This window comes from Colossoma macropomum, unplaced genomic scaffold, assembly GCF_904425465.1.
Source record: "Colossoma macropomum unplaced genomic scaffold, Colossoma_macropomum, whole genome shotgun sequence".
Lineage (NCBI taxonomy): Eukaryota > Metazoa > Chordata > Actinopteri > Characiformes > Serrasalmidae > Colossoma > Colossoma macropomum.
This window is the reverse complement of record NW_023494804.1, coordinates 21337437-21360759: the sequence shown is the minus strand read 5'-3', so window position 1 is coordinate 21360759 and position 23323 is coordinate 21337437. Positions and strand designations below refer to the sequence as shown.

The 23323-nt window shown below is 39.9% G+C and overlaps 1 protein-coding gene across 3 annotated transcripts in view; it reads right to left on the bottom strand.

The window, feature by feature from the left end:
* The window catches only part of sardh (sarcosine dehydrogenase), a 77926-nt gene that overhangs the window by 37666 nt on the left and 16937 nt on the right, over positions 1–23323 (bottom strand). For all 3 annotated transcript variants that reach the window (XM_036595385.1, XM_036595386.1, XM_036595387.1), the window contains exons 7-10: positions 22012–22116; positions 16739–16868; positions 9936–10022; positions 559–649 (exon numbers count right to left, since the gene is read on the bottom strand). In XM_036595385.1, the coding sequence (XP_036451278.1) occupies positions 559–649; positions 9936–10022; positions 16739–16868; positions 22012–22116 (413 nt within the window). The remainder of the gene's footprint in view (positions 1–558; positions 650–9935; positions 10023–16738; positions 16869–22011; positions 22117–23323) is intronic.

Sequence of the window (23323 nt, the reverse complement as noted above, 5' to 3'; positions counted from 1 at the left end):
AGGACACACTCGGTGTGACCGATTTTAGACCTGAGGTTCTATTAGAACTGGATTAGTTTTATCTGTGGCGGCCTGTAATTTAAGTACTGATGTGATTTTAATCCAGTATGAATCTGCAGTGAGTGTAGTTTTTACAGTCTGTCAGTAATAACTGTGTAGTGATTTTAATCCAGTATGAATCTGCAATGTGTGTAACTTTTACAGTCTGTCAGTAATAATTGTGAAGCAAATGGTCTTCAGTAATTGGCTGAATCCAAGACCTCCTTTTAGTAATGGTAGTCTTGTTCTAATCCACCTCATGCTAATGGAATAACAAGACCTGCTAATAAACACAGGTGTGCGGTATGTTGTTACTGAGTGTGTCCTGTGGTGTAACAATGACATGAACATCCGGGCTATGACCTTTCAATCCAGGCTATTTGTGGGAATTTAGGGAAACTACACACACTTTATTCTGTGCAAACTGCCCAGTAATTTAATTACAAATTATATTACATGACATCCTCTGATAAACTAACCCAGCCCATATAATGCTTAGGATGGGATACTCAGAAACACCTGATGTCGTAGCCATACATGTCCTTCTCAGGACGGCCATGAATGATCCAATGCGCCAGTTCCTTCCCACAGCCGCCACCTAACATCATACCTGTCAATCAAATCACAGGCAACCTGTAAATCAAATGCATTTCTCCAGCTGAATAATTAAGAAGACATGGAAGACATAAATAAAAGAATTAAAGAAGGAATGACACCCAAATACACATTTCTTAAACACTTTTTTTCCCTCTAAAGTCCCTTGAAGATGTTGGCTGACATAATGTCTATCATTTCATTAAGAAAGGCATGAGAAGCTGATGATGTGTCCCCTGAGTCTAATGCTGTCAGACTGTGTAGTAGAGGAAGAGCTGCAGGAGGAATACATAAGGAGGAATGGAGGGCATGTTAAAGTTAGAGAGGACACAGAGATGAAGCAAAAGAGAGAGAGAAAATGAGAGGGATAAAGAGAATAGGGAAAGAAAAACCACAGAGAGAAAAGGAAAGAGTTAAACAGAGAGAGAGAGAGTATATTTATATATATATATATACATATATATATATATATATATATATATATATATATATATAGAGAGAGAGAGAGAGAGAGAGAAGAGAAAGAAGGAGAGGAGAATGAGTGACGCAGGGATATAGAGAAGGCGATGAACAAAAGAGACGATGGCAAGAGCAACAAGAGGAGAGAGAAAGGAAAAAAAAGAAAATGAGAACGATAGAGAAAAAGAGGAAAAAAAGAGGGAGAGGAGAGTTGGCGATTAAAGAGAGACAACGGCAAAAGTAACAGGAGGAGAGAGAAAGAGAGAGGAAGAAAAAGGGGAGTGGGGGAAGAGAGAAGACTACGTGAGCTGATGGCTCCCCCTCGGTCATGGCAGCGTCTCTAAAGGACATTTGGCTCATTAGGCGGCTGATGACTTCATTAACATGAGCCGTCTACCACTGAGACACACACAGCTTCATCCTCCTACTGCTTCTATATCACACACAGTCAAAAGTTTGGTCACCTGATTTGTATGTTGTTCTCAATCTTACAGAGACTCTGATCTAAAAGTTTATGCTTAAAGGGGAATTCCATTGATTTTTCCAAATTTCGGCATAATTAAATGATCAAGATAGAAATATTTACATAGAAAATAAAGAAATACTCCAGTTTAGAGAAAATTACAGAGTCTCAATTGTTCACAGTGGTGGTGATATGAACCAGACGGTCAAAGCCTCCAAAAGCTCCCTCACAGAAAGTTATTATATGTGAAATGATTATGAACACACTGCCTGGTGCCTGAGACATTGTTTTTAGATGAGGTTTTGGCTAAAAATTGATGTTTAAACATATTTGGAGTGGAGAGGTGCACACAGAAAATAAACCCAAAGAAAACTTTTTTTTCTGATTTTCAGCAGTGTTTATGATACACTCAGTCCATGATTCGATTTGTTTCATGAGACCAAGTTTTAAATTGTTACTCATGTTATTTCAAACAAAATTTAAATACAGAAAAATCTAAATAGACTACAATCATGTTGCACAAGTTAATAACGATACTAGAACTTGGAGGCAGGAGGAGTGCTGGAGTGAGCTGTTGATTAGAGATAACTGTTTGCAACTGTTGTCTACGCAATGTGGTGTTAATTACCAGAACAGAATAAATAATAGCATGTCCATTCTCCCCAGTGCATGTTAACATCTCCATGATGCACATGGCCATAACTATGAGGACACAGAAATCTGGACCTCAGCAATTTTGGAAGGTTGTGAGTCTCTAATAATGACTCTGATTATGAATATGTGGAAACAGCAGTGTGGTCATGTAGAGTGTAGCCATTGTGGAAAAGCTTGCGTTCTAAGACTATCCAATCAGAATGACAGACAGATTCTCCACTGATCTCAGAGCAGCTGTGATTTTGCCTACAGACTTACTGGCCACTATGTTTAGTTATATTTAACTAGATGTTACGACTTCTTCTTAAGATGCACGCAACACTACTACCACTGAAATAAAGGAGAGAGTTTATGAGTATTTAGGATATAAATACGAGGTGTTTACAAGGGCAATGAATTAAAATACAACACTTGTAAAATACAACACCCAAAAATTGTTCTTCAGACTGCTCTCAACATGACTAGCTAAATCAGCAAGTTATTTTACATCTGGCGGGTAGTGAGAGTAGACTCACTATCTATGCACTCCTATCACTGCATAATTATATTGTTTAAAGAATGTAACTTTATTAATTAAAAAATAAAAGTTTACTAATAATTGGAATTTTATGTAAAAGTTAAACTATAATTTAACTTAATATATCAGCTTCAATATATGTTTTCAGCTTAAATTAAACTGGTTAATAAATAATAAAGTATTAACTAGACAGTCTAACTAGATTCAAGGCAGTTTATGGATGAGTAATAGCAGTTTATGAAATAATGAAAGAAAATGAACAACTAAGTAACTACTAGGTAATTAACATTACTCGCACTCGGTGTAGTGGATATATCCACTGTGCACTGTGTAAAGGTCACATTTCAGCAACACAGACCTTACTAAAATTCATTTTCTGATTATAGTCCTGATGATGCACTGTCCCCTACTATTTTATCATTATTAACATTACATTAAAAAAACCTGCAGATTCACTGGTGATTTTGAATAGTAAATAAAGTGGCTATATTTACGTTGCATACATTGCAACCCACTGTAAAGAAATCAAGAGTAGAAGAGGCCATTATAACTAAAATATTATATATATTATAACATGCAGTTGGTCAGTGTTCTGCAAGAAGTGATGATATATGGAATATGTTTCCGAAAAACATTATATTATATTGTGACATAATTTATCATAATAACAATATATATTGTCATGCTGACCAGTCCTAAATCAGGGTCAGTCACTCTACAAAGAACCATTTCACATCAATCCACTCTATTTCTACAGTGACTAAATTATGCAGGCATTTCAGTGGAACTTTTCGGCAAATCAGTGAATCAAATACTGCAAGAAACGAAAACATTATCCTAACATCTAGGCCCGTCACAATTACTAGGCTACATAATGTCCTAATCACAATTATTTGAACAATTATTTAAATAAAGTCATTTTCCACAGTGCTTAGATTTCACATATTATGCTGCAACAAGCAGAATGTGAACTGGGTCTGTTGAGTTGAGGCAAATAAATCAATTAAAGACAGCAGTAATCACATTCATTGAGACAAAAAAAACACAAAACTTCTAACATGGTGCTCTAACATGTTTTAGAGAGCAGTACTGATTGTTTTTAGCATGTATGCTAGCAGAAAGAGGGATTTTGCTTATATTTTCACTCTCATGAACAACATGCAGCTTAACTACACATAATTCTGTGTAACTGTAGACGTTTGTGCGAACGTTCAGCAATGATTTAACAGCACAGCCAGTGTTAGCTACTAAGCAAACAGAGCTAGCAAGTAAGATCACGCTAATCAGCCAATTTGGACACTTCAGACTTGTATTTTTAATAGTTGAAAACAATGAACAAGAAAAGACAATTAAGTCATCGATTGTAAATATTTATATGATAATTAATCATCAGCTAAAATATGATCGTGAAAGCCCTATTAAGACTTTTATTTTGAGAGCAGCAGTTGCTGTCACTCCTTCAGTACATGAAACAAACAGTATGTTTCCAACACAGCTGTAACGCAGGGGCTGCCTACATGTGAAGTGTTTTTATTTTGTTGCCATCCAAAAAACAGACACAGCAAGGATCAAAATGGGGAAACAACATAAAGAAAACAGACTCAGTAACTCAGGTAAAAACACAGAGACTTCACAACAACTGAAAAACTAAGGGGTTTAAATGGGAGTCTTAATGTGCCGCAGGTGTGTGAGAGAAGAGGAGAGTGGGCGGAGCCAGGGAGAGTCCAAGCCGAGTCCCGAGGGGGGGGGGGCGTGACAACGGCCTGTATGTGGAACTCTGTACACTTTCGGAGTCATTTGGAGTTTGGTGGATAAGCATAAAAAACCCTGCACATTCAAAATACAGTCAAACCAAGCCGAGATACTGCAGGATGCAAGACTCACACACTGTTTGTGGCTCCAAAAACAGTTTTCTCTCATCAACTGAAGCTAACCGCTCTTTTTTAGGGCTGTCACCATCGAGTGTATTAGTAATCGGGTGCATCCACATGTAATTGTCTCTTGGTCAATTATTAATTTTGGCTGATCTGTGTAAATAATGTGATTTAGGTGAGTGCACTCACGCTGTATGTGAATGCTGCTACACTTGTATCTAAATGTCATAATTATGTATGATTTACTGTGTTAAACCTCAGATCTCCTCTTAATTTCACTGGAGCACTTTATTTGTTTTATGTTACTTAAATAAACATTTGAGAATTTTAAATGCCAGCCATTTGGCCCATTACAGAGCAAATAATGTTATTTATAATGCAAGTTCAGCTAACAGAAAGTACTGGAAATGCGCTAGTGTGCTCATTTCACCCACACAGTGTGAACTTTGAGTTAAAAAGAATTCAGACTCGGCCATTAAAATTAATGATCAATACATTACTACTTGCACAGCCTTTCAAACATTCCAATAAATAAATCCAAATATAAATGGGTGGGTCCATACTCTCAGTTTCTCACTACAATACAGACACGCAAAAGAATTTAAAATATGCATTATTGTCATGCAACAACTGTTGATCCATTGAGAAGTTAAATTTAATGACCCCTACTCTTCATCTACTCAATCCTCAAATTGCTACAAGGTCAATGACCGAAGACCATTTTCACTTGATATAATGAAAAATGAACATAGAAAAAAGCTTCAACGTGCAAAAGAGCTCCATTAAAACTACACAGTCGGGTGCTGACCCTGCCTGTGGACTGCAGAGCTGAGGAGGAAACATACCAATCTACAGCAGCTGAGTTCACTCTGCACAGCAATCAGCGGTGATATTTCAGCAAATGTCAGCGAGAGAGAGAGAGAGAGAGAGAGAGAGACAGAAATAAGTAATGGAGGGATATGGAGTAGGCGGTGAACAAAGAGACAATGGCAAAACCAAAATAATAGGAGAGAGAAAGAGAGGAAAAGGAAAAAGAGAGAGAAAAAGAAGAAAGAAAGGAGACTGGGTAAAGGAGAGGAGAGCCATAGAGTGGGTGATGAAAGAGAAAGAGCGACAGGAGGAGGGAAAGAGAGAGAGGGGGGAGGGTAGAGAGAGAGAGAGAGAGAGAGAGACAGAGAGAGAGAGAGAGAGACAGAGAGAGAGAGAGTGAGAGAAATTGAGACAGAAGACATATCAAAGGGCTGACATTTTCTCTAAAACACCTGAACACTTCATCACTGCCTCGACCGCACAGTAAAACACTCAACTATTACAGTTCACTGAGAGAGAGAGAGAAAGAGAGAAAGAGAGAGAGAGATGAACAGATGAAAAATCAGGTGACAGGACAGTGAGAATGAGAGAGAGAGAACAGATGAAGAATTAAGGGACAGGATTGAAACCAGATGGGAAGGACGAAGACTCCATGTCTGTGCATACTGATGGTCTTCACAACTCTCCCTCTCCTCAGGGAATCTCCTGCAGTGCAGCACTAAGAGCTCTAATTAAACATTCAGTCTTCAACTCTACCTGGAACCCTTTCAGTTTTTGGTTTTCTCTCTGCAGAACACAAGAAATCTGGGAGATTATATGCCATGTGAAATACAACACCTGTCAGCTCTGAAACAATTATATTACTGTATATTACTGACCCTCATATTCAAACTTTATATTAATAAAGTTTACTGCAACGAAATATTCCCATTCAGTTTTCAACAACTGCAGACTTTTGTCATGCTGAAATAATGCTGAAATGTGGTATTAAAAAAGGAATACAAAAATAAATGAATGAATGAATGAATGACTGAAAAACAAACAGACAAACAAACAAACAAACAAGCATAAATAAATAAATAAACAAGCCAACCAATATGCATACATCCTAAATATCTGGCTTCAGCTGTAATGATTTGTATTCTGATCTGCTCACACAGCACTGATGGGCTGTTGGTCAGCAGCTTTTGGGACAGATCAAGGTGACCGTAGCTGAGCTGGATCAGCGCAACTCTAGAGCCCAGCTCTGGACCCTACTGTCCTTTAAAATCAAACTGTCATTCTCTAAAAATCAACATACTATTAAGTAGGGGTAGGAATCTCTAGGCACCTCACGACTCGATTCGATTACGATTCAGAGGGCTGCGATGCGATCATAAAACGATTTTCGATGCATCTCGATGCATCTTTTTTTTTTTCTATACATCATTTCTATTTTCTCACTGTGTGAGGACTTGGTAGTTTTAAAGCAAAGTATTTGTAATGATCCATAATGAATTTACTTCCAATATCTTTTATTAATAAAACAAATGGAAGTGATGTGGCAAGTGAACTAGAAGGCTCTCATTCAATGCCTTTGGAGCACGAGACGCTGCTGCCACTCATCTGCGATAAAACGCGCAGTTACGGTGAAATAAGATCCAGTGGCAATGGATGTCTACGCAGCGCGTTACAGCTGTCGTACCCGTTTTTAGTGACTTTATAACCTTGGTTTTGCTCTCGTTGTAGAGACGGGGTTCGCTGTGTCAGTAAAATATGACGTGACGTGTGCAACATTGCGCGAAAGCTCAGTTTCGCAACGACTGAGTACTGCCATGCAGACTGCAGGTCACATAGCAACGATGCGTTATTCGCATTTATAAGCAGCGCAGTTGGTGTCCTGGCAAGTTAAATCTGCAAGGAGAGACTGTCAAACAGTAAAAAGTCGCAAAGATGAAGTTGCTTCTCTTTCGAATTTTCTCGTTCCACCTTAAATGGTGCCGCATTTACATTTGGCGCCTCAGTCAGAATTTAAGGTGGAATGGGAAAATTCGAACAAGAAGCTGGCGAATGAGAAGTGACTTCAGTCTCGTAAGACAGCCGAACGCTGAGAGACATTTTACAAGAAACTGCTCTAGTTTTGAGGAAAAGTTTTCTAGCGGAAATGGGAGGAAAGCGGCTGCAGGCGAAGCTTACAGCAGAGCAAAGTAAATCTGCGTTTTCGTTTATATTGTTTAGCCTCTACTAGGACATTATCACATACTGAGACATACTGGACATTAAATGTTGTGGCTCCCAAGGTGGTTTGATTTTTGTTGAAAGGACAAAATGGCTCTTCTTATCATTTGTGTTGTGACTCCTGACCTAACCTGGCTTTTAATGCAGAGGGAGCCGGTCGAATTTCTCACTCATCCAGTTGTGATTTTGTTGTGTGCCGTCACAGACTGTCCGGGCGCTGCACTTACCCACTTCCAAGTTCCGCCTTTTGCGCTCTGTTAACATTACGTTATAAATTAAATATTTGGAAAATCGATTTTGACATTTGTGAATCGATTCAGAATCATTCATGTCCGATGCATCTAACAATTGTTTTTTTCCCGCACCCCTACTATTAAGCAAGAGTTTGGCCAAAATTCAGATTTATACCCCATTCCTTAAAAATGCAATCAGCAAAGACATTTATGGTATCTGAAGTGTTCCATCACTCATAATGCAGGTCCACTCTTCTACAGCTTAATGCTGGGGATTTTATACACCTCTAGCCAATGCTTGGTATTTCCATTTTATAGATAACGATATATGTCATACAGTAACAGAAAACAAGTGTATTCGAGATTACTTAACAACTATACATTAGAATTACCAATATTTTATTAGTCTCAGCAGACCTGGCTAATAATGATATACCTTTAGGTGAATCTGCATCCAAAGAACCTCTTGGAAATTATTAATAAAACTGATAAGGTAGCTGGCTTTAAGCCCTCTGTCTGCATAAAAAAGGCTGCTGAAGCTCTCTCTCTCTCTTGCTGTCTCCCGCTCTCTCTCTCTCTGATGAAGATGAATAGCCCAAGTGCAATCCGAGTACTTGTGACTTCTACAGCTTTGCATTACAGAAGAAATAAATGATTCAGCAGCATCTAACACAATAGGAAACATCCCAGACAGATAGGAGTGGATAGAGACACACGAGAGCCATGAGAGTACGCACACACACACACACACACACACATTTATACATATATATATACATACATATATATATATATATATATACACATACATACACACGTATATCAGCTAAAAGTATGTATATATACCCAATAAAACAAGAAAAAAGCAAGGAAATTTGCAAGTATTTATTTAAAAATAAATGAAGTAAGATGTCTTTTTTTCTGTTAAAAAGTAAGCACACCTCTGGCATCTGTAACTGGTTCTGCCAATTTTGACAGAAACAACTTTATGTAGGCATTCCCTATAACTGTTTACCAGTTTCAGGCTTCCCCTGGGAGAAACTGTTGGCCAGTTCTTCATGCAGAATTATTTAAACTGTGCAAGGTTTAATGGTTCTTGCATGTACAGTTTGTTTCAAATCCCCCTACAGCATTTCAGTGGGATTCCGATCTGGGCTTTGACTAGGCCATTCCACAACCCTCCATTTCTGAGCCATTTCTTTGAGAATTTACTTTTTGGGATCTTTATCCTGTTGGAAGGTCAACTTCTTCAGCTTCAATTTTTTCAGCTCAAATTCTCCTCAAGCACTCTCTATTATGAAAGAGAATTCATAGTCGATTCTATCAGTGCAAGTTTGCCAGACCCTTAGGCTGCAAACCAGCATCACGCCATAACATTTCCACCACTTTAGTCCTTTAGTTCCACTACTTTAGTCCTGGCCTAAAGTTCTTTTTAGAGAGCAAAGGCTTCCTCCTGGAACTCGTCCCATGTAGGTCAAATTTACGAAGTCTCGTTCTAATGATAGATGCATGCACTTTGACAACCACAGCGGCAAGAGCTGCCTCCAGATCCTGTGATGAAATGTTAGTGTTTTTAAAGACATGTTTTAACATCTTGTGCTCTGCTCTCTGAATTTGCTGTGGCAACCTGACCTGGACTTCTTGTAGACGATCTTTCAGACAGTCAAAGGATTGATGTCTAATATTTTGGAAACACTTCTCAAACCCCTTTCCAGACTCGTAAGCATCTACCACCTTTGTTACTCCAAAGGCCTCAGGGAGCTCTTCTGATCTAGCCATGATGATAGCCGTGATCGGTGCTCCAATCATTAGCACCTGATCAGGCGACCTGATTTCAATTTGACTTATTTGATATACCTATGGACGTACTTTTTTTCTACATAAGGAAATTACATTCCTGTTTATTTTTATTATATAAAGGATAACAAATTTTAGGGGTTACACCAATACTACCTTTATCTGTCAACACTGTTTAAATGAGGATCGGATAACTGTATTTTCAAATATGCTAAAAAAGTCTTACTTCATATTGTTAATAATATTTATATACAGTAAATGCATGTGTGATGACTTACCTGAACTGTTGAATCCACAACCCAGGAAAAAGCCTCGGACTTCAGGAGCTTCGCCCATCAGCGGCTTGTGGTCAGCAGTGAAGGATTCTAAAATACAAAAACACAAACAGTTTTTTCTGCATTTTCCCCAAAGGCCTGGTGCAAAAATGAGGTATAATGCAAGAGCTCATTTTAGAGCTCATAAAAATGCATTTTGTGGACTGAATGTGTCACATGTTTACTCAAGTGTTTTAGTCATGGCTTATTATTCTGCATTTACAATGGAGTATCCCAGCCTGGCCTCAGTGCCAGGAGAGAAAGAGCAAGGCAGGAGAAAGTGAGGAGATATGAAGAGTGAACTAATATTTGTATAAAACCAAACCGTCTGTACATTTTCTATTTCTAACTATTGTGCATTGTGTGGTAGATATGTACACTACAAGTTTCGGCATTGTATGATTTAATGTTCAACATTGTATAACCAGAGTAAATAACAGAGTAAATACATCACACGCCTGAATTTAGGTGTTATCCCTTCTATTCTCTTCACAGTTGGCTTTTAAACAGCACAGAGACTATGCTAAACTGAACTGGTATTGATATCTGTTACAAAATTCGGTATGAAGCGCAAGAAGTAGTGCTGGATAAAATGAACATGCTTTCCACATGACAGAGAACTGCCAGATCATCTGCTCTGAGACATACAGAAGGGAGGGCACAAAAGTGGACAGAGACCGCAGCAAGGCTGGAAACATCTTTTATTCATCCATCCTTCCCTCTCTCTTTCTCTCCACGGTCCACTCTCTCCACCACAATTCTACATCCCTCAAGTCCCACATACACAGACCATGATCACTAGAGACTCCATAAAAACCGAGACTGCTGCTTCAGTCAGCTCCTCTCAGCCACTCTTGTGGTATGAAAGTGTAGCAGTGACATAGAACCTACTTGTCCTGTAAGATCTGAACCTGAGAGCGGCCACCTGGAGATATCTTGATATTTTTGATGGCAACTCAGGGATGTTTTACTGTATTTGTGTCCTCTGACTCAGAATAAACTCAGCCTGCCGGTTGTGCCATTTACTAAACACAAATACCCAATATAATAGATCTGAACATTCAGGAAAACGTTAACATTTACAAACAAAACATGCATATATAAAATGGCTGATGGCAAGTGATCTACACCAATGAGCCAAAACATGACCACTCACAGAAGAAACCAATGATTATCTCATAATAACAACAAATGCCAATGTCTGGGATATATCAGACGGTAAGCAAACAGTCAGTTCTCGCAGTTGTTGTGCTGGATGCAGGAGAAATGTGCAAGTGTTAAGACCTGAGAGACTTTGATAAGGGTCAGATCGTTATGGCCAGACAATGGGGTCAGAGCAAGGCTTGTGGGGTACTCTCGGTCCGCAGTGGTCAGTACCTATCGACAGTGGCCCAAGGAGTGACAAACCATGACCCAGTGACAGGGTGTTGGGCGCTCAAGACTTATTACTGCACAAGGGCAACGAAGGCTGTCCCATTTGGTCCAAACCGACAGAAGAGCTACAGTGGCACAAGTCACCGAAATTTTGAAAGATGCTTACAGGAGAAATGTGTCACAACACAGTACATTGCCCCCTGCATAGCTGCAGACTGGTCAAAGTGCCAGATTGAAAGAAGTTCCACCTGAGTCCCGTTTTCTTTTACATGCGGATGGCCAGGTACGTGTGCACCATTTACCTGGAAAAGTGATGGCACCAGGATTCACTGTGGGAAGAAGACAAGCTGGTAGAATTTACAGAACTTAAAGGATCTGCTACTAAAGTCTTGGTGCCAGATATCACAGGGCACCTTTATAGGTCTTGAAAGGTCCATGCTTCTGTGAGTTGGAGCTGTGTGGGTGGCATGAGGAGGACCAACAGCTTATTAGGAAGTCATAATGTTTTGGGTCATCATTGCATGTCCTCTGTGATCTAATGTAGATGTGATGGTAGAGCAGATTTGGAATAGGATTTTACAGGGAAATTCCACGTGCAACAGCCACACTATTAGTTGTTCAGTTGAATGTGGAACTATGTCACATACAGCACGAGCCAAGTACAGTAGCTAAACCTTAGCCTCCAGTTCTTTCAGCAAAACAGACTGGAATTTGGAAAATTCTTGAAAAAGTATAATCATTCTAGCTTCAGTATCAGCTGGTCCACAGTTCACACACAAGGACCATGAAAACCGCAACATCTTCTGATGCAGCTGAGCGACTCAGGCTGCCTCCTTGGGCAGTACAAGAGGAAACAGAAGCACAGCAACTGCTCTGGTGCCCATATTTGGCTAAGGCTAACTCCAAAAGACCAGCCATTCCTTTATGTCCACTGCCTCAAAAAACAAAGAGGACTACTCTAGATGGAATAGACTAGACAGCAGGAGGTGGTTGAGGGTCTACTGTGTTTTCATTTTCATTTGAAACATGACAAACATCCATGACTCAGCCACTCAGTTTAACAGGAAGTTAGTGTGATTTGCACAGTATGACTTATCTGTGTTTATGTGTGGTATAACGGTTATGACAAAACTCATTCCTCAGGAAGAATTTCAACTGTCCACTATCACAGACTGCCCACCCCTAATTAGTGTCCTAGTCAAAAACACAAGACTTGAAAAGCTTCTTTTTCCTAGCAGCTAAATGAATTCACTTTTTAAACAGCTAAGAGACAGCTCTGGGCCGCAGCGTGAGGTTAATCCTGACTAACCCGGTACTGATACTACATCAGGGACCACATGCTATGAGCTGTGTGTACTGTTTGTACACAGCTATCAGTGTGTCTCGGGGGAAAGCCTGCAGGAGAACTGCCGCCATTGCTCGCTCTCGGGAACTGGAGGAAGCTGTCCGGTCCTGAAATGAATGGACGATGTGAAGAGGCAGCAATAAAGCTGTGTTTGAGATGAAGTCGTTACAGTGAGCCTGCCCCTCTGGGGAACAGAGCTCCATGGGTATCTGTACGTGTGCGTGGGTGTGGAGGGGTGAAAGAGAGAAAGTGAGAGAGATTGATAGGAAACTGCTCGTTGAATAACATTCTAAGAAAAAGAATATACTGCAGGCCAAAAGGTTGTGTATCAATAATGCATGTACAGGAGGTAAACCCTGAGGCTTCACTTTATAATTTAAGGATCAAACATTTCACAATGTTTTACCACATTTAAGGCGTATGAAATCTGATTTTGCCAAGAAAATGATTCACTATGCAGCCCTGAGTTAGCGGTTTTACAGCAAATTTAAAGCAAAAGAAGAGCTTAATGACAAATTAAATTTACATAATTTTCCCCTTACCCCAAATTTAGTCAATCATCTAAGACATGTTTACATCAATATGAAAGGCATAGCAGCAAAACAGCAGGTTTAATTCTATGAGCTCAAGAGAAGTTGGAAAATGGTTACATAAAACGAATCATGACAAGAAAAATGTAAGATATGAGCCCTTTATATTTTTAATGTCTGATTTGTCATTTAATGTTTAAAAACTGGGTGGAAGTGGAAGTGGAGGAGTTTAAGTATTTCAGGGTCTTGTTCTCGACTGATGGGACGAGGGATGGTGAGATCGGCCACACTTTACCTGACAGGGTGAGGAACATAGCCATTCTGGAGGAGCTCAGAGTAGAGCTTCTGAGCTCCTCCAGAATGCTTTGAGAGAAGCCAGTTGAGGTGGTTCAGGCCTCTGATCAAGATGCCCCCTGGATGCATCCCAGTCGGGGTTTACCAGGCACAGCCTACTGGGACGAGACCTTGGGGCTGTCCTAGGACCTGCTGGAGAGAGTATATCTCCAAGTTGGCCTGAGAGTGACTCAGGGTCCCCTGGAATGAGCTAGAGGAAGTTATGGGGGACAGGGTCATTTGAGATTCTCTGCTCTCCCAAATGCTAACACGACCCTATCTGGATTAGGCGGTTAAAGATGATGAACAAATGAATGAATGAATTTAATTTCTTCTCTTTTAAATATTTTAATTATGTTTTTTCATTTCTATTCTCCTACATCTTTTTAGATTTTAATCTGAATTATCTTTGTATTTTTTGAATGTTTGCAGTGTATGAAAGACACTATATAAATAAACGTACTTTGCCAATATTTTTACTATTTTCAAACTTCTGACAAAAAACAAGGACAATTCAAATTTCTGCAAACCTAAATCAGCCCACACTTGCCCCAAACCACATTTAATGGTTATGTAATCTCTAACAGACTTGCTTATGTTGTTTCCGACACTGTATGTTAATTAGTTGATGTAAGCTTCCATTACTCATTAGATTCTTTAGCCTTGTAGCTCCAGCGCAAAACTAAAGAAGTAAACTTCACACACCAAACATGACTTGGCTAATGGTCTACTTTTGGTACCGTAGTCAAACTATTCCTTTAAATTCTCACCTACAGCGTGTCTCATCTCTCCATTACATTACCACTCACAAACACGCACTGGTTATTTTAGTATACAAACAACTACAGTGATTCACTCTTCTACACCCCAGCAGGTGAAGAGAGTCAGCACACACACACAAGCTGAAACATTCCTTCATAATCTCCCCTCACAAAAACAAAGGCACAAGGGATCATCACCCTTCAGTAACACTGATTTAGTGTAATAGCAGGAGCGGTGCTCTGCTGCCCCGAGAGCAGTGTGTGGGTGTGACCTGCAGCCGCTGCACCGTGAGAGCAGCATTTCACACCTGTCAGCTCCTATTAGAGGCAGCCTAGGACCAACAGGTCTAGCAGTGCTAGAACCACATCCAGGGCCTGAGCAGCCAGTCCACTAACGGTTACTTTTACAACTGATTCATCTTTTTTTTTTTTTTACCAACTACCATTCAATTAAATGACTAATCCAACCACTCTGTGCTCTGTGGTTTCCTTTCCTTTCAGCCCATCACCGCAACATCATTTAAAATTCTAACTGGGTGACAAGTTGTACAGTAGACTATGAAACACTGGAAGCCATATCATCCCCTATACCAGGGGTCAACAACCCAAATGTTAAGAAGAGCCATTTTGTCCTTTCAACAAAAATCAAACCAGCTTGGGAGGCTAATTAGGCTAACAGCTCCAAACACATATACACAGGTTTACTCATGAGTTTTTATGCTTTAAACCTGCGTCAGTGAGCTGGAATGAACCTACATGGTTGTGTGTAAAGCTTAGGCTTTCAAGCTAGGCTAATGCTAGCTTCCAGTGAACATGGTCAAACGTGGTAAAAGTAGCTTGGGCTAGCAGCTCCACACACAAACACACAGGTTTACTCATTCAGATTGTAGTCTTCATTCTCTAAACTTGCATCAGTGATGATTCAGCAGGAATGAAGCCGTGTTGTTGTGAACTGCTGCATGCTAAGAATTCATGACATACAAAGCCAAGCTGCAATGTAGCACCCATGAATTGCTTTTTTCAAATGTACAGAAAAAGCCTGTGTTTCCAATGGAAAATTGTGAAGTCTGTGCTGTGATAACACATCTGATACAAATATTAGTCCATATAATCAAAATAAGCCAGCCAAAAAAACACATTTTTGAGTGCAAGGGTCTTTAAATGGCAGCACAGAAGTGCATGTGTAAAAGAGGTTTCATAACATTATGGAGGGCTTTGTCTTAAAGTAAGTTTTTTTTTTTTCATATTCAATATCATTTTCAACTAATCAACTTTCTCAGCTATTGCTGCAGCCCTAGAATGATGATGTGACCAGCAGGCCAATAAGCCAGCTGGGTGTCATGCTGCAGAGAGAAAGCGATCGACACTTAAGGGGTTACAACATGGGACTCCACTAAGTGATCCAACAGCTTGATATTCTATTGTTGCAAGAAGAGGCAAACATCTGGCTGTCCGTTAGAAAAATGTTGTGTGTAAGAATTTGCATTTCGTAAAAGGTCAGCATGCAGTAAACGGCTGTGATTAAATATACATTTACAGGCTCAAAACTGTCTGCCCGCAAATGTCAGTGTTAGCAAACGCCTGAGATTAAAAGGCCATTTATACATGAGTCTTTGATTTTGTGTTTGTGAACACTGTGAATATATTGTTAAAGATCATCTGCACATGTACAATTACAGTCAGTGAAGTATTAAAGGGCCCATATCCTACATTTTTCTGGCATTGTATTTAATTCCACATCTAGCGTTTGTGTAGATTTATATACCAAAAAAAGTTATGATTCATTTTTATGTGACCATTTCCCAACCTCTCTTTATCCCTTAGATTTAAACAGTTACAAAGGCTGTATTTGTCACTGTGTCTTTAAGACTGATATATGTAAATGATCTGATTGGCTTCCCTGTATTTGACTCAAAAAGCAGTCTAGGCTAAAACATTCTTTAAAACTTCAATGTGAAGGGGCGGGGCTAAACTGCTGCAAGCCAAATGGGCAGATGTGTGTAAATGTATTGGTTTTCATGACATCACAAAAACAATAAATTCAAAATAGGCTTTTGCAGCTTATAAACTCTTATTTAGAAAAAGGGAGGAAATTTTGTTTTTGTTTGTTTTTTCCTGATATGAGACCTTTGAAATCCTTCAAATCCCAGGCTTATTACATACTAAGGCTTATTATTCAGTAATGCAAACTGGCTGAGCTATTCTTAGGTTATACAAGTGTGTAACAAAAAGCGTTCGTGTTTGTTTGCAACCACTCTATGAGGACTTTATTGATCTAATAAAATAAATACTGCTTCCTTTAACCAATACATGGTACAGCAATTATGGACTAATGAAATATGTTGGACTCTCTTCATATATACATATTTTTCAATGAACTGTAATGAAATAAAATATTTAAAATATGTATGTAAATATGTTTACCTGGTCCGCAGACAGTGGATTTGACCCCGGTCTGCTCCAGTGCAGGAACTCTGTTGATGGCCCCCTCAATGTGCTGCATGAAGACATCCCAATCCAGATCAAAGAGACTAAAGGCAAAGTTATCCGACACCTGCATGACCAAAACACAACAGCAGCTTTACTACAATCTGCTCTGAATCACAGATCATAGATTAATTCAAGTTTCGGTGGGATTCCCACAGAGACAGAGACAGAGAGAGAGAGAGAGAGAGAGAGAGAGAGAGAGAGAGAGAGAGAGATATGTATACATCATCACCTAATAAGGATCTCAAAGTACACGCCGGGCTACATCTGATGGAAAGACAGTCAAACAGTTTCTTTATGTGCTAGACAGCATAAGTCAGTCCATGCACACACATAGGCACACAAAAGAAAAGAGAGCCCCACTGCGCAGTGTTTATTTTTTGCCGCCCTGCTCTACTGAATAGGTTAGGGATGCCTGTTAAACACACACCCAAAGGTAAGCTTTCTGGGTCAAGTATGAAAAGTAACAAGCAATGCTCAAAGGTGGAGGGAAAGAAACACAGTAAAAGAGAAAAAGAACAGAACAGTTAGAGTGAATGAAAGTGTTTGCAGGCAGTAGATTGTGCGTGTGTGGACAGAGTACAGTTTGTGGAGGAGCTGAACAGGCAGTAAAAAGCATGGGGTGACAGGGTGTGCAGACAATATGGGGACAGTGTGAGAAGACACTGTTAGGAGACAGCGTGAGAGGACAGTAAGGGTTCTGAGGTAACACTATGAAGGAACAGTGTGAAGGGAAGATGCGAGGAAACAGTGTGAAGAGACACTGAGGATGAGTGAGGGGACAGTGTGGGGGAAAACAGGGATGTGTGGGGGACAGTGTGATGGGACAGTAAGGATAAGTGTGGTGACAGTGGGACAGAGGAGATGTGGACAGAGGAGATGTGTGAAGGGACAGGGTGAGGGGACAGTGGGCAGAGACTGGGGTGCATGAGGGGACAGAGTGAAGAAAAAACACTGAAGTCAGTGTGAGGGAAGAGTAAAAGCAAACAGTGTTATGGGGAAGTGTGAGGAGACAGTTTATGGACAGAATAAGATGACAGTACGATGGCACATCGATTAGACAGTTGGGACAGTGTGTAGGGACAGTCTGAGTGAACAGTGTATGGACAGCATGCAGGGAAAGCATGTGGGGACCATGTGTGGACAGTGTGAGGGGACAATGTATGGACAATCCAGGCAACGTGGGGGACGGTCCAAGGAACAGCATTTGGGCAAATATGAAGAGACAGTGTTTGGACAGAATGGAAGACAGTCTGAGGAGACAGCACTTGTACTGTACGAAGCCACAGTGTGAGGGGACAATGTTTGGACAGTGGGAGCAGCATTTGGACTGTACAGGGGGGCAGTGTGAGTAGACAGTATGCAACAGTGTGTGAGAGGAGAGTGCATGTGGACAGTGTGTGGGCACAGTATGTGCTCCGATTTAAAAATAAACTCCTGGATGATCTGCAGGTGCTGTTGCCATGCCGACCTTCCCTGTCCTGTCTCATTAAAAGGCTCACCTGGCTGGGCAGAGCAGGACAGCGTCGTTATTTATAAACACCCACGTTGCACCCAAACTATCGAACTGCCACTGCTTTGTTTTTTTTTTCATCCTGAAATAGGGGCTGTAAATTGTTTCTGCTACAGACAGAGCCTTATGGACTGGAAAGTTAAACGAGCACAAAAGTTTTACTAAGTATCTGAGCCCCCCACCCAAACACACACACACACACACACACACACACACACACACACAGAAAGAGAAAGCATTGGAAAGAAAAAGAAGGAGTGAGAATGAGACACAGAGAGCGGGGATGAGAGAGACAGACAGACAGAAAGAATGAGAAAGAAAAAGAAGGAGACAGAGAAAGCAAGCAAGTAAGCAAGAGAGAGAAACAGAAGGAATGGGAAAGAAAGAAGGAGAAAGAGTGAGAAAGAAAAAAAGAACGATATAGAGAGGGAATGAGAGACAGAGAGAGAGAGAGAGAGAGAGAAAGAGAAGGAGGATTGAGATGGAGAAAAGAGAGAGAAAGCAATAAATAAAAATACAGAGAGAGAGAGAGAGAGAGAGAGAGAGAGAGAGAGAGAGAGAGAGAGAGAGAGAGAGAAATGGTGTGATGTGATTGTGGGTGACACAGATGTTAGTTTGAACAGAGTGTTATGAGCATAATCATAGACACGCATACCCACGCACACAAAATGCACTCTGCAGATGGATCTGAGTCTGTGTGTTTGTGCGTGTGTGTGTTCTGTTCACCAACACAAATGCATACGCGCACACCCACACATTACTGCATAGAGGTTAATTACGTGGCCTGAGAAACTGATACACTAGGGATGAAAACATAACAGGCAAAAACCACCCCACAAATCATTACACACACACATACACACACACACACACACACATAGTACAACAGAGAATGCTAGTTCATGTCGTCTACACATACAGTCAAAAGTTTGAACACCCCTGGTCAAATGACGTGTTTTGTTGTTTTTCTAAGTAAAAATAAGTTAACACACCCTCTAGAGAGAACACACTTAAATATGACATTTCTTTTCAATATGTTAAATTCAGCAAATTAACAGTAATTGTGCTTTAAAATGTGCTATGCATTGTAGTCCTGTGTAATGTGCTGCTGTTGTGGGTTGCACCAGGGGGCATAACAGTTACACTGAGAAAATCAACAGAATGTGTACTTTGATTAGGGGTGCCCAAACTTTTGCACACACAAGTACACACTACAATAGAGGTTTAATGATATACTCAGTCCTTGATTTGATTTGATTCGTGATTTGATATTCCAGTGACATTCTGAGAAACATCTGAATGAAGCAAAAGGATGACTGTGTGCACACAGGAGAGAGGAGAGTGGTGTATGAGGTCAACACACTGGAGGGTGGTGTTGATTGCGTTCCAACAATGCACATAAATTAGATGGCATAACAAATACAATGTCCACTGCTCCATCTTCTTGATGTCAAAATTGGGGCTGTCCTGAATTATTTAAACACTTGAGTATTCATTTGTTACGTTGTTATTCCATTCTATATTTAGCATTCAGATGTATTCATAGCGTGAACTACGACACAATTCATCAGCAAAGACCTTTAAATAGAAACATGATTGATTCTGAATGAATGAGTGCCCTTAAATATGCAAATATAGCAACACAGTGGATGAGGAGGGAAACACCAGCACTGCTGCAAGAAGGGTGTAACTGCAGAGCCACACTTTCTGAGCACCACGTATGATGTTACATAGTGGTCATGAGGCTTAGTAGCTACCATACATTGTGGCTTACTATATGGAGGGCATGGAAAGCAGTTTTTAGAAACAGTTACATAGTGACAACATTGCGACAACCCATTGTTCTGTAATTCCTCAGAAAGTTGTGACAGTGTTATCTGACAACATTCTAGGAAGTTGTGACAACGTAGTGGCAACATTGTTGGTACACTGTCACAATCTCCTGGATAAGTTCCATTATGTTGTACACAGAACTCCATGGCAATTAGTCATAATATCATATGGCAACGTTTCTTTATGAGGTTTCAACAATGTTGTGACCACCTTGTTGAGACAATGTGAACAGCACTACTTTTTGACAACACTGTAACAACGTTGTAAGAAAGCAGACAAAGTGGCAACAATGAGCGCGTTTACATACACTCAATAATACAATCATAATCAGATTTCTGCAGTTATACGATTATTCAAACGGTCATGTAAACAGTATACTCCAATTTCTTATCTTGGAGTAAGGTCTAGAAAAACAATTAAGAAATCCAATAAAGAGAGCTGGATTTTAGCTCAGTAATCAGATTTCTCAGTGCATGTAAACTCTTACGCTGATTTCTTTTGGATTTCTCAGTCTGTGCATGTACGAAACAGACGGCTTTACCGGAAATACGCAAGCAGTGCTGCCGCAAGATACAAACACTTTTGGAGCGACGCTGAAACCAAAAACATGCTTGACGAAATGAAGGAGTTAAATGTTCTTGATCTTCTAGATGATGTATGTTCATAATTTCAGGTAAAGTGGCTCAATGTTTGAAGTCATGAAGCTTGAGTTTTACATTATGTTTACGTCACGTTGTTTTCTGCGAGTTTATTGGCCGACTGCAAAGCACAAATCTGATTACTGTCCGACTCATGTAGACCTGTAGTTTCACACTGATTACTCAAGTGCATGTAAACGCGTTGATCGGATTACTGACAAAATCAGATTTTCTGAAGTTATCGGATTGTGCATCTGTGCATTGTGTGTTTGCTGGGTATGGTTGAGTCCAAAATGGCACCTTACTCCCTACATAGTGCAGTATGTGAGTTATGAAATTTGGACTTCTACACAAAAATTTTTCACTACCTATAGAGAACTGTGCACGTGTGGCTAAATCTCAAATGGCTCTTTGTTAGACATATTATGCACTGTTTGGGTGCCAGAGTCATGTATGCACTACATAGGAAGTATGGAGTCATTTGACATTCAACATAAGTGATCTTGAAATAAAAGGAAGTTTGTGGTGTGGTCGAGCCACCGAGATTGGCTATGTAAACACTAATGATTTACACCTGTGCATGTAGAATAGCAGCCCGGCACTGAAATATACTTTAGAACTGAAAGAACCAAACATTTTACTATAAATACAAATAGTATCTCTGTTAAAAATGGTTTCTCTCATCTAATAAGAGTGATGTAGCAGATGTTCAGTGCACCATTTACTCCTGTACTCATGAGAGCCGAAACGTGGCTGCAGTTCCTAAACAGAGGCGCAGGGAGCTGAAAGTGCCGGGGCTAAAGTTGCATACTGCAGCTCTGCAGATGGACACTACTGGCTGCGGCTCTCGTTTCCGCTTGCCGCTTCCAGGGCGAACCTTCTTGCGTTTAGATGGGCCAGAAGCTTTTCAGTTCCCTGCTCCACTCTCTGTAGCTTGGCTATGAGGGAGCTTGATCTCACTGCTGCTTTCTTTGATTAAAAACAGCAAGCTAGCCAGATAAAATACCTCAATAAAATCAATAAAACCACGATGCATTGCTGCACATTCAGATGCCTGGAAAAAGAAACTTTCACACAGCTACTGTGACAGAAACTGGAAGGCTAAAAAACTCCCACACGAAGGCTGAAATTAGAAATCTGCACTCACTCACACATCACTCCCAATAACCCAATACATTTAAAGAAGAAGCGTTCAGTTCCTCCCAGAGCTCCTGAAACACACTTACCTCGTCCCAAAAGATTGGGTTCTTCTCGTAGCCTCCCACGGACAAGGCGTCACCTTGGAGACGGAGGTAGATAGATGCATCATGGTCCCTCACGTTGGGCATGTTCTACAACACACATTCATAAGTGAGTGTTTTCTTGACATCAGAGCTATGGACAGTTTCATCAGCTCAGGATCAAACTGAGAGTTGATTCATGAATAGAATCATTATAAAAATCAGCAACTTTATTTGGATTAGGCCAATGTAGACATCTAAACTAACCTTAAGCTTACCTGTGAACCTAATCTTAACCCTAATCCTGGTCCTAAGCCCAACTGAGCTCACCAGAGAGTCTGTTAATATTTTGAACATCTGTATATAATCTGTTGAGGTCCATCCAAATAAAAGGAGAGCAAAATCTGCTCGAGACAAAGAAAAATCCTTTTTGTATTAAAAAAAGTTTGATGCGGTATATAAACACTGTTAAAATTTCAAAAAGTACCATTCAATTCTCTGTCCATACAGCCCATACAAGAAAACTAAAGCTGCGAAATCAGCCCATTTTGTAGTAACTGTTTTTGTTATTAATTTGCCATCATTAAAGTTAAGGTTTGCCCATTCTCCTATAAGTAAGTCAAGTCTCACTAGTAACTTTGGATCACTTCTATTGGTCCACATGAAATACTCACATGAGATAGTGTTTGCAAATGGTATAAAAAAATGAAAATCAAAAGAGTCAACACATTTGGTGTCTGAAGTTTGCTTTTTCAGGTGTTCACTGGACCTAAGAAGTTAATTAGAGATGCATCAATATGGGAATTATTGGCCAATGCAGCTATCTGGTATTCCATGTACATATCAGCTGATTCCATTACATAATACACTTATAAATTGAAGAAACTGAAACTACATGTATCTAGATTAACATTAAATGCAAAAGCAGTAAAATTAACAAAACAAAGACATTTTAGCACAGTAACCCAGTGTTGACTGAGGGGGTTCATCCTGAATGTGCTTTTTGTGGGCCTTTTTGGCCTATATGTATGTGTTACACATATATTTTTGAATATATGGCTGAAATATGTCACATATATTTCAACTTCAAATAAGTCTGCTTGTAAGTCACATATATGTCCATAAATTTAAGTTGGATATATAAGGAAAATCCATAATCACTAAAATACGTCACATATTTAAAATTTATAAATTGCCATTCATTAGATTTCTGTATGGGTGTATCGCCCTTTTTGTGCCTGGTGCGGCTGTGTTTTGTGTGGAGAACCCTACACATACGTACAGGACATTGAATAATATATCATGTTAATGTTGTGGA